Source organism: Aptenodytes patagonicus, chromosome 3 (assembly GCF_965638725.1).
Source record: "Aptenodytes patagonicus chromosome 3, bAptPat1.pri.cur, whole genome shotgun sequence".
NCBI lineage: Eukaryota > Metazoa > Chordata > Aves > Sphenisciformes > Spheniscidae > Aptenodytes > Aptenodytes patagonicus.
Window position 1 is genome coordinate 124,095,821 of NC_134951.1, and position 12,443 is coordinate 124,108,263.

General features: G+C 38.7%; 1 protein-coding gene across 5 annotated transcripts in view; it reads right to left on the reverse strand.

Annotated features, from left to right (window-relative positions):
* Positions 1 to 12,443, reverse strand: part of MACROD2 (mono-ADP ribosylhydrolase 2) — a 913,271-nt gene that overhangs the window by 638,876 nt on the left and 261,952 nt on the right. For all 5 annotated transcript variants that reach the window (XM_076335066.1, XM_076335065.1, XM_076335063.1 and 2 more), the window contains one exon: positions 2,697 to 2,813. In XM_076335066.1, the coding sequence (XP_076191181.1) occupies positions 2,697 to 2,813 (117 nt within the window). The remainder of the gene's footprint in view (positions 1 to 2,696; positions 2,814 to 12,443) is intronic.

Genomic DNA, 12,443 nt, shown 5'->3' on the forward strand with positions numbered 1-12,443 from the left:
TTTATTTACCAACTACCAGCTTCCTAACAAAGCATACCTTCCCTTCAAATGCCGAATTTAATTCCAACTTCCTCCAAGTTGTCTATAAAACAAAGCAATATGCTGCATGATCTTTGAATACTAAATCTTCTTTAACATGGAGTCCTCAGCTTAAGCCCAAGTCCTGCATCATACAGCACACATGCAGGCTGCTCTGTCCCAGAGCAGCTTTGCTGATTTCAGCAAACTGCTTCCAAGTGAAGCATTTCAGGATCAAGAACTAGAGATGGGAAAATCCCAGGGGTAGGAAATACGATTGTAATATTTTACAATTCTGGTAAATAACAAAAAAATAACAATTCACCATGTTAGGAAATACATTTCACATTTACTATCATTACTCATCCAGCTATAATCATGAGAAGAGCAGAGACAACAAAATAATCATTGCACTACTCAAACTGTTAATGGATTATTGTAGTTGGTCTCCTATATACAAACAGATAAGTGAAAAGCAAACTCGTCGTGAAAGCTGGCAGTTATCCATTCACTTATAACCTTCAACAAATTGCTGACACACAGAATTGCATCACAGCGCATCTGGATGGGGAAGTCTGGACCTCCCGTCATGTTGCTGCTCTCATCACAAAAATCAGATGTAAAATAGTTTCCACAGTTCAACTGTCATACTATTATGACAAAGTGACACAGAGTGACAAAAGATATCCACTGGCTCTATAACTCTTTAAAATATGAAAACAGAGTCTTGATTGTATGATCACTTTTAGATGAATGGTCTAAAAGGTACAAAAATTTAATGAGCCTACAACCAAAAGCTTCTAAAGGGAAAAGTAAAAGAAAACAACAGTTGGTGAATACAAATATGTTTTAAGGAAAAAATCTAAGAAATCAAGAGTATCTAATTCTCAGCCTCTGCATGCAAACTGTACATTTCCCTCCCTGTGCCTGTTTGTCAGTTAATGTATCCTTTCCCCCTCTCATGTTGATGCATGACCAAATACAAATAGACCTGTCTTTGATGCAATTTCAATTTCTAAGAATATTGATTAAGCAGAATATTGACTTTTCTCTGTGTCTGGTTACAGGTTTTATTTCCAACTGCAAGTGATAATGGGTTTTCTCATTGTTTTGTTTATTATTCCTACATAAAGAACAAACAAAAAAATTTTCCTATAGTCTTCAAACAGGATCCCGTTCTACAAACCTAACTTAAGCAAGACCCATTAAACTGCTATAAAATTTAAAGGGAGGCCACGCCTTGGACATGACCCTTTCTCTTTCTAACACGGTTCAGTGCTCGTTGCTTTGATACCTTGTCTTTAATTTCTCTCATTAAAATACATAGGAGGAATTATGCACCTATGGATGGGCAGCTTTTCTGTCCCTCCCAAGATATTTTTTTTTTAAAGGGGAAGAATTAAACATCAAAAATCCCCGGTAGAGTAAATTACAATGTGTTATCAAACAATCCTATCAGTTTTATAGGAATCTGGCGAAGATTTTGGTCACATACAAACCCAACATAACTACCACATTGAAACTTCCTCAGCAATTTCCCTGACCTCTAGTCAAATTAACCTTTCATAAATAACCATTAACATGTGGTAAAACTATGCATAAAATATAGCAAAGTTTTCCCGTATATAGCAATTATCATTGTCAAGGAAATAATTGGTAGCTCTCATCATCATCAGAGAAGGTGCCAACAAATGGCTGAGAACACAATTTTCTTCTTTACCTAAGGCATTAAGGGCCACAGGAACCTAAAAAGATACCTGCTACTGCAGTAAGCATTTGATTTTACATGAAAAAATGTAGAACAAATTAAGCGAGCAGATCTAAATACATTTGAATGAGCCATGTTCCTAGTGCAAACTGCGTATAAAAAAAGAGATCCTGAATTCTAGTTATATGCTGTTTGTAATGCTTTCTTGGTATTTGTATCATTGTATCTTAATATACTATTCTGTAAGATCCTAATTTGCAGAGACTTCCTACTTTTTATTCTTACATAATAGACTGACCGATCAACGTGCTGTCAACATTAGGTTTTTCCAAGACAAGCTCAACATATACGCAACAAGGTCAAATAGCTGTCTTCCTATTTTAAATAGGATGGGAATTTTGACAATTCCACTTTCAGCGTACAAAAACATTCCAGCACTGAGCTGCACTCTGCTGAAAGCTAAAGTGTGACAGATGCCTTCACAGTAATTGCAATCAGCCTCTACGTAGCAGCTGAAAACACAATACATCACTTTGATCTCCTCAGCTCTCAAAGTATTCACAATCAAGGAATCTGCATGAAGAATATGAAATATGCAACATTTCCAAAAATTGTCTCCATGGAACTTAAATATGATAATGTATATTTTGTTCATACTTCATAAAGCATTTCCAATCCTTTATTATGCATATGAAAGGATAAGTTTTATCTTGCAAAAAATAAACATGAAAGATGTGTTATATTTCAGAGACATGTAGGTTTTCATTGGATAACATAGGTGAAATAGTCGTTTAGAAAAGCCTGAATTGCTTTGAGGGGAAGACATTATTACAGAACATGCTTAATTAAGTCCCACTGCTAATTTTGTAAAATGAATACCTTGTTGAATTAGACTACAGGGAAATAAAGCATGCATACCAGCTCCACGCGCTTAAAACAAAAAGAAAACGCTGAGAAAGGGTTGACTTACACTTTGCAGGTAGGTCATATCCACACGTAATTTTTGCTTGTCCAGTCTCACAGCCACTCAGGTTGCGGCATTCAGCAACTAAGCAGGGCCCAGCAGCTCTGTGTATACAGCCATCCACTACAAAAGTAAACCCAGAAACTTTTATTTATTAAAAGCTGGTCTTTATGTTGCCTTCACACAAATATACAGTCACAAACATTTACTGCTCATTTTTACATTCACAGCGCAGACCTACTGATCTATAAGTAGATATCCAAATATATACAAGCATTTTTTCTGCCAGAATTAGTCAATGTGTTTATTAAAAATAATATTCAGTCAACTTCTGCTAATTGAAAAGAAAACACCTAGAAAAGGTAAAGCAGAATTAAAATTTCAATATTAGAAAAGGATCTTATTCAAGGCTCTAAGAAATTCTCACTACAAATTATGGAAACAAATTTGATTCCCAGCTAAATGCCAAACTCTCTTTTACTGCATACCTCCGATACTTCTAAAATTATGCAGACCGTTTAATGTCACCATCCTATTAATGCCTTATACAAAAATTCCAAGAAATAATGCTTATGGATTTGAAATATAAAAAATACCTTGTTTTGACCTTTTTTCTTTTTTACATTTTTTAATTTTGCATTTTCACGCAATACTTCGGAGTTAATTAAATAACAATTACTAAAGGTTGCAATTGTAGCTAAGTATGCAAGAAAATTAGTAGAGTGCATAGATCTTATTACCCTTGGGAGCCAGCGAAAGAATAGTAGTAGCAGCAAAGAATAAAAAAAGGCTGCTGGCACAGCATTTCTGCCCTCAACATGCAATCAAAGAAATAATTTACTGTAATTATGGCAAAAAGTTTAAGAAAAAGGAAACAAAAAAAAAAAAGGGAAATACTGTGTGCATGAACATATTACCTACAGTAAGGCCCTAATTCAGCAGCAATGATGAAGTTCAACTATGAGAAATAATCATTATATAAACTACAGTATCAATTCAAAAAAGGTAAAATAAGCTGAAGTATAAAGGCTAAAAAAATACTTATGGAGACAAGAAAGGAAGATTCTGTATGCATATCACTCGATATGCTTCTATGATGGAGTGACTACATCAGTGGACACGGGAAGGGCTACAGATGTCGTCTATCTGGACCTCTGTAAGGCCTTTGACACGGTCCCCCACAACATCCTTCTCTCTAAACCAGAGAGGTATGGATTTGATGGGTGGACTGTCCGGTGGGTGAGGAATTGGTTAGATGGTCGCATCCAGAGGGTAGTGGTCAACGGCTCAATGTCCAGATGGAGACTGGTGATGAGGGGCATCCCACAGGGGTCTGGATTGGAACCGGTACTGTTTAATATCTTCATCAATGACATAGTGGGATCGAGTGCACCCTCAGCAAGTTTGCAGATGACACCAAGCTGAGTGGTGCGGTCGACACGCCAGAGGGACGGGATGCCATCCAGAGCGACCTGGACAAGCTCAAGAAGTAGGCCTGTGTGAACCTCATGAGATTCAACAAGGCCAAGTGCAAGGTCCTGCACCTGGGTCGGGGCAACCCCCGGTATCAAGACAGGCTGGGGGATGAAGGGACTGAGAGCAGCCCTGCCGAGAAGGACTTGGGGGTACTGGTGGATGACAAGCTGGACATGAGCCAGCAATGGGCGCTCGCAGCCCAGAAGGCCACTCGTATCCTGGGCTGCATCAGAAGAAGCGTGGCCAGCAGGTTGAGGGAGGTGATTCTGCCCCTCGGCTCTGCTCTGGTGAGACCCCACCTGGAGTACTGCCTCCAGCTCTGGAGCCCTCAGCACAGGAAAGACACGGACCTGTTGGAGCGGGTCCAGAAGAGGGCCACGAAAATGATCAGGGGGATGGAACACCTCTCCTGTGAAGAAAGGCTGAGAGAGTTGGGGTTGTTCAGCCTAGAGAAGAGAAGGCTTCGGGGAGACCTTTCTGCAGCCTATCAGTACTTAAAGGGGGCTTATAAGAAAGATGGTGGCAAACATTTCAGCAGGGCCTGTTGTGACAGGACAAGGGGGAATGGTTTTAAACCAACAGAGGGTAGATTTAGACTAGATATAAGGAAGAAATTTTTTACGCTGAGGGTGGTGAAACACTGGCACAGGTTGCCCAGAGAGGTGGTGGATGCCCCATCCCTGGAAACATGCAAGGTCAGGCTGGACGGGGCTCTGAGCAACCTGATCTAGTTGAAGATGTCCCTGCCCATGGCAGGGGGGTTGGACTAGATGACCTTTAGAGGTCCCTTCCAACCCAAACTATTCTATGTTTCTATATGATTTATTTCAGATTTTATTTCAGATTTCACCAGTTCAAAGTTACAGCACTACCCAACAGCATGTTTGAAGCAATTAAACCAGAAAAGGCTTGAAAAGTCAAGTGTAGATGGGTTTTCAAGAGATGCACATAATCTGTTCATAGCATAAACTGTGTAGCTTTCTACAGGCTAGCATAGCAAGATTTGGGCAATACAAGGCTTGGGCACTCAGCATACCAACTGACCATTCACTGCCCACCGGGATGCAGGGAGACTAGGTAACTCCCTCACCCTGAGAGGTTTTTTGAAGCTGGAATGGAAATGATGACTGGCCTTTCTGCATTAAGGGCATAGCTGGTTTTGCAAGGTGTTGAGTATTTCCCTGAAGCCACGTATCCCCAAGCGGAGGGGCAGATAACATCTTTATCTGAATGAAGCCGCTTTCTAGTGTTAAAAAATTGATTGCCTTTTCTGAGGTGTTCTGTGCCAGAGTTAATATTCAGATGACACAGTAAAACGATGAGCGGTTCCTTGTAATACTCCCTACTCATCCTGGACACGGTGCCACTGATTTTTAAAACGTCATTTTGAAATACTTTATATTAGACAGAAAGGTAATTACAGAATCATGTGATGCTGCACTTTCAATGAAATTTTCTAAAATTTTCTTATTGAAAAGAATATGGATGCCAAGCCATCAGCCGTAAGCATGTTGTGCACTCTCTATGCCAAGACACCAAGTCTTCTTGTTCTACCTTAGCTGAACTTTTGTTTTTAACTTACCCAAAATCTCTGCTCAACAGACTCCAAGATGCTAATGCAAGAATAATATTTTGTAACCTCGAGGGGAAAAAAGAAGGACTGAAATCTATCCTGTGCTCATAATATCCAATTTAATTATTTTAACTTAATTACTAAATGCTTTTCCAAACCAAGCAGGATAAGTAAACCAGTATGCGTTGAAACCTCAAGTATATTTTTATAAGCACCACCACCACAATCTCTACCAACATTAATATTTCCTGAGACATTAACATAAAAACTGTACTGATGCTTAAGTCTAGCACTTTCTGCATGATTCTTTACAGAGGAAGAAGTCTTTCACCTCAGGAATACTGGACAAGGGCTCAAGTCCATGCAATTATTCCCTTGGCAGTGGATTAATCATTTCCACCCCTAACAAGTAGGCACCCTCCCTTGAGCAGTGTCTGTACAATTATTTGTTCAGATACCCTCTCAACCAACTCATCCGGATAAATCAACCTCTTTTTCCCCAAACTCCATTCACTTTAACCCAAGCCCAGCTCAGAGCACAACCAAACAACAGAACCTGCAAAAAGAAACCACTGCCCCTGGCAGGGAAGTGGAAGCACAGATTTGCCACTTCCCAATCTGCAATGTATTAACATACCCGATATGTTAATATACCATGTGCCAGATCAGCTGTGACGCCCAACACATAGGCAGTCCCAGCTCCCCATCTATAAACCATCTCATGACGGAAGAAGCATGCTCTTAATGCACATACAGCTACGATACAGATGGTCTATTACTAGTTTCCTGAAGCTGGTTCCACACAGGTCCATGTCCAGTGTTTATAATTGAAGCAGCCTCCAGAAAGATGAAAACATAACGGAAAAAAATTAAATTCTTAACGGAGGAAAATCAACTCTATCATAACCAATTTTGACATATGACAAGGAAAATGGAAGACATCTGCCAAAACCAAACAAGTAGACGTGCATACTTCCCTTATAAAGGTGGCATAAAAGAAAATAATTGAATACTCCAGACAGACATAAATGGAAACGTAGACATTAGCATTTGATATACTTCAGTGACTGATGACATAGGAGAATGAAGGGGGGGAACAACCACCACCAAAAAGAACACCAAAACTCCAAACACTAAACCACCCACAATTTTCTGAATAACCTCTTTTTTCTACCATACTTTATTAAATACTTGAGCAGAGATGACCTCTGATCTACGTATGCATTTTCCATTTAATATAACTCAATAAGTCATGCTAGAAATATGCTATGTTTCCAATACTATATACAATCTATTACACAAGTTTGATAATTCTTAAAGCAAAAACCCAAGCAGAGAAATATGTTGCCAAATATGAGCTCTCTGCATAACGTAAAGAAAAAAACTGGCAAAGGTAGAGTAGATTAGCAAATCTAAATGTGATACTTCAGCCTCTGCTAAAACATGTCTTAGCTGTATTAATTAAAAAAAACATGGAACAGGGATGCACAAAACATTTACGTGAGATATTTTGTTTTCTGGAAGTGTGCACTGACTAGTAATGTAAGTGTACAGAGAAGTAGGCATTGTTAGCATGGAAACGTTATGGAAATTACAGATAACGGCAACAACCTCAGGAGGGAAGAATAATGGCCAAAGATACATTGTTATTGTGTAGTAAGGAGGAAGAGATTTACATGATAATAATGGCATGCTGCCAAATTACTTTTATAGGAAAGTGAAGAATCTTTGATATATTGGTTTCAGATACTTCATCTGTATCATCGGCTTGATATATAGATGCTCATCTGCATTTTTCAAAACAGATTTGGAAAACGTTAAACCATATCCCACTGTTCCTTCCCTGGAATTTCTTTGTGCAACTGGCGGAAAAACCCAGACACGGTCAAATCTGACTTGCATCATGTGACAGTGATAAGGAATTATGCATTATCACTGTTTTTTACAACCAATGAAAAATGTCATTCTACTTCGAAGCTATCACTCTGTTTCACAGTATGCCTTTTTTCTACAGGCTGCCTTCATGTCCAGGTTTATGGAAATCATATATATACTTTGGGTCATTTATATACACAAGTGGCCTGCCATTTCACAGCTACGGGAAAGATGTGGGAAAATCCCACAGACAAAACCATCAAAGATAACTGACAAGAAATCCCATCTCTGGTCTGCATGATGATTAATTGGCGTTTCTAAGTACTGGTAACACCTGAAGGTACTAAAGACAGGGCTGCTAACCGTCCTTACTGATACTGTGCTTCTTGATATGAGTTTCGTGCTTATAAACCAAGCTATTTCTAAGGATTTTTGATAGCATTGATACTAAATGAGTCCTGCCCGGGGCCACCAGCGAGGTGGCAAACATCCACAGGATGGTGCCTCTTCTCTTCTGCGTTCCTCTCCCAACAAGCAGGCTGCCAGGCTGCCTAATGCTCCCCACAATCTACTCTGAGGTAAAATAAATGCTTTGAAAAAGCATACAACACTTTTCCTTTCAGATGACTGCAAAGACTTAAGCAGGTTGACTTGTCTTGTGAAATGTGATCCCATTATTCACTGCACTGTCACGTGTGGAGACCCCATACAAATGGGGTTTCTATATTTACTGTTTCACCATGGCTTGGCTGGATGAGCACATGAAAGGGGTTTCTTAGTTTTGAAGACCTGCATACATGAACTGTATTTTGAGGGCTGAAGAACGGCTCAAGGAGCTTGAGATTTAGCTCTATAACTCAAGTCATTCATGCTTGCGTAAACCTATTAAAAGTACTACTCCAACGTTTTTTCATTAAAAATAATATTAGCAATCTCATTGCACGCATCCATAAGTTTTAGGAGCCACTAGGGACAGCATTTTGTTCTCCCAACAATTCAGCGGAAGCCGTTAATGAAGAAAAACTCTTTTCAAAGCTTCTGCAGTCAATGGTATTGGTTGCACAAAGAAGTCACCTGAAAATAACTGCTTAAAATACATAGACAAAATCAAGTTTCAAAATAAAACTCCTAGGCAAAATGAGAGTGTACTAAAACCAACGCGTTAAACAAAAATACGGAAATCTTTGACACCATCTTTCTACACTGCACACTAAAGGATGCTAAAAGGTTAAAGCCTTTCTTATTTGATTTATTGTAAAGCAACTGTATTTGTTCTCCAGAATTAAAGGGTTAAAGTTATATAGTAAAAACTAGCTAATTTACTGATGTACAATATAGAATAAATCTGTTTCTTACAGAAAAACCTCTTAAAATTGCAAACGAAGCAAAAGCACAGGAAACAGAATTAAGGGTACCATGGGATGTTGCTTAAAAAAAAAAAATAACCTCAGCAAAACTAGCCTTGCAGTGCAGATGGTAATAAAAAAGGGTACGGTAATCAAACACCACAGGAAAAAAAATACAAATTCCCCTGGGAATAATAAGGCCCAAATTTCTTTTGTGACCTTGTGTGTCAGTCTGGATAAATTGAAGTTATGATGTAAACAACATATGCGGATTTATCATGTTATAATTCAAGAATCTATATATTCTTTTTCCACAGTAATTCCTGTTCTCTGGTGCTTTTCCAGATTTTCATTTCTCATTTTTACCAGGAAATTCAGGAGATTTACTTATTTAAGAAAGTTAACTGTGCGTGATTTAGCTATGAAACAGTACTGTTCTTCCACATGGTAAATGCCAGGAGTGAATAAAACCAGAAAAATGTCATTATATCAGATATAGTGCTAGGGACACACAAGAGAAAGCTGTTTTGCCCACACCGTAGCACACCTCTGGTATACATGCCCTCAGTCCTTGCAGACCTTTCAAAAATGCCCATTGCAAGGACGTATGTGGAAACCAGAAAACAAACAAACAAACAACCTCAAACCAAACTAAAAAAACAAACTGCCCCCAAAAAAACCCACAAAAACCCCCCAAAACAACCAAAAAAGCCAACTGACAACTAAAAGCAACCTAATTCTGCAAAATTGGTGAAGTACCTATAGGAAGTTCATTGGAATCAAGTGCTGCCAAAGTTGCAACTGCACCTCTGAGACCGATGTCAAGGGGAAATAAATCCTGCCCAGCAAGAGACAACAGCTGCTGGTCTAATGAACAAAGGTGGGGATCTTAAAAAGATTACAACACAGATGCCAGTCGGCCGCCGCTGCTAGAAACGGCAGTTTATATTAGGGAGATGGCCTCTGCTATTGGGAAGCTTAATGAACTGAAGATTTTTAATCAATGCACTGGTTTATAGGCCTCCAACATAATTAATTTTAAATACTTAGCATTTATACAGCACTTTCTGGCCAAGATCTCAAGGAGTTTAAAAGCATGATCTGATTTAGCTTTAAAATTCTCCATTTTAAAAACAAAAAGCACAGATGAACTATTCGTTTTGAGATGGCTATTTCACTGAATTAGGTTCACGTTTCATCACAGGCAATCTAAATTTACAGTTCCTTAAATATTCTTATTTTTCAGAAACTCTTAGTGCCTACACCGGAGTTAAATCAAGACAAAACTGAGAGTTTAAAGTCTTGATGTTCAAGCTACTGACTACCTAATGTGTCAATTCACATTCTCTGTATAGCGCCTCTATTTAAGAATCAACATTTTGAGATCCACTAACCCATGCTCCAGAGTGAGTTTAATGAAAAGCAGTAATAAGATGTAATAAAACCATTCTTCCAGTACAAACTGCAAGGAACAAACCTACTCATAACAATGGCATGTGTAAGCCTTATTGTAAAGTCAGACATAGGAAACTTGTATTTTAGAATATCGTTCAGCTGAAATCCTCCAAATTTAGCATTAAAAACCATCAGTTATTGCCTGCTATGGTGAAAAGTGCTGGAAATTAAATTTTAAAACCAACTGGTTGTTTTAAGAGAAGGCTGTCCTTAATCTGGATGCACATTCAAGCATAACAAAAGCAGCTGAAAGATCCAACACAATCGATGTCCGTGCTATAAACTGGCAAAAAAACCTGGAAATAAAGAAGTCAACGATGATTCAAAATAAAGCTCACTTACCCATGGACCTGTTAAATTTTAAGTGTTCTACATTTATTGCACACAACCAATCATTCTTACTTTGACAAAAACACAAAACAATAGTAAACTCACAAATTTTGGCAGATTTTTTATTTTAGTCAAATATCTTGGGATATCAGGAACTCAAATTAAAAATATATGAAAAGCCAAGTAAAAGTTGTTCTGTCACATTAGCAATGACGACTGGTAAATTCCTTCCATAAACGACTAAGCATCAAAGAAAGCGTTCGTTTTATCTCACACTTAGGACGTCATCTTTCTTAGTGTCTGAGTGCTCCTCTCCAATTTTGTAGACAGAGTTATAATGTCAATAGGATTCACACTTTTGTCAGCCCACTCAAGCAGCATAAGGGCTCAGAGAAACATGGGTCTAATAAACCTGTCTGAATGTCACACTTTTGGCAGGAAAAAAAGAACTAGGAAAGGCTCCAGTAGTGTTTTTCCAGTTTTTCCCAGTCCAAAATGCTGACATTAAGGCATGTGTGAAGGAACCGTTCACTTCCTTTTAATTGTGTTAGTGTTGAGAGACCTCACACACCACACTCTTCTACAGATGGAAATGAGACAGCTAAGCCTTAAATACCTCACTGCAGCAAGCAGAGAAATTGCATGTTGTTGTTTATTGAGAAGTGAAGTGATAAGCTGAAGTCTGGTGAAATTTCAGGCTATTCTACGCTATTAAACCAAACTCAGCTCACGTTCCTCTCAACTTGCTCCCCCAGCTTCCCAAACTGGCTATTAAGAAGCTGCAAGTTTTTTTAATGTGGTATCACCCTGAAGAAATGGGTTTGGTGACTCTGAAATCCTTTCCTCAGCCTCCTGGGCAGTCACGGGACTTCATTTCCAGCTGGATACCGCACAGATTGGAAGGACAAAAGGTCTTAGCTATATTTCATTGCTAGGATGCCTGCTTTGTCCTGGATTTCTGTTCATGTTGGTGTGCTATTATTACAGGACTCTCATTCTTTATCAAGAAAACAACTGTGAAGTCCAACTTCATGCATCATAGCCTCTTCTTATGTCCACTAAAAAAATAAAAAGCACATGGAACAGATTAAGAATAGGACTGTGTGAAAAAAATTACAGCTGTGTCCCTCTGAAAAGGCAGGAAATTGGGAGGGTTAGTTACACTCTTCACACTACCTAGTTCAAGGACACAAATAAAATTCTGTTAGTTAAGCTTTGACCTACCATTTAGGGTTTTGCACCACCTTGAACTTAAATTATGTAAATGTTTAGGGGGATGACATCAGAACTTTTTTTCCCCCCACTTTCACAGCCCTTTGCAAATTAGCCTCTGCTTAACACTTATTTCCAGTTCCACACAGAAAAGTCGATGCCCACCTCCACCTGGACTAAGATGCCAGCCTCCTTCAGCCCCTCGCTTGTTTCTTTTTTTTAAACAAGCACCTTTGTGCTTCCTCCCTCAAGCACAGGAGAAACTCGCAGTAAATAGCCACATTATTGTTTTTAAAATCTCACTGAAACTCTCTTTTGCCACGATGGCTATTAAGCTATTGACAACATTAGGCTACTACCGTCATATCAATCTCTGTCTAGCGCATAGAAATCGAGAGTCTATTTTTCCTCCTGCACTATTTGGAAACATTAAGTTAAATCCTGAGAAACAATAAAGAAACAAGTATCTAAAAAGATAAAAAACAT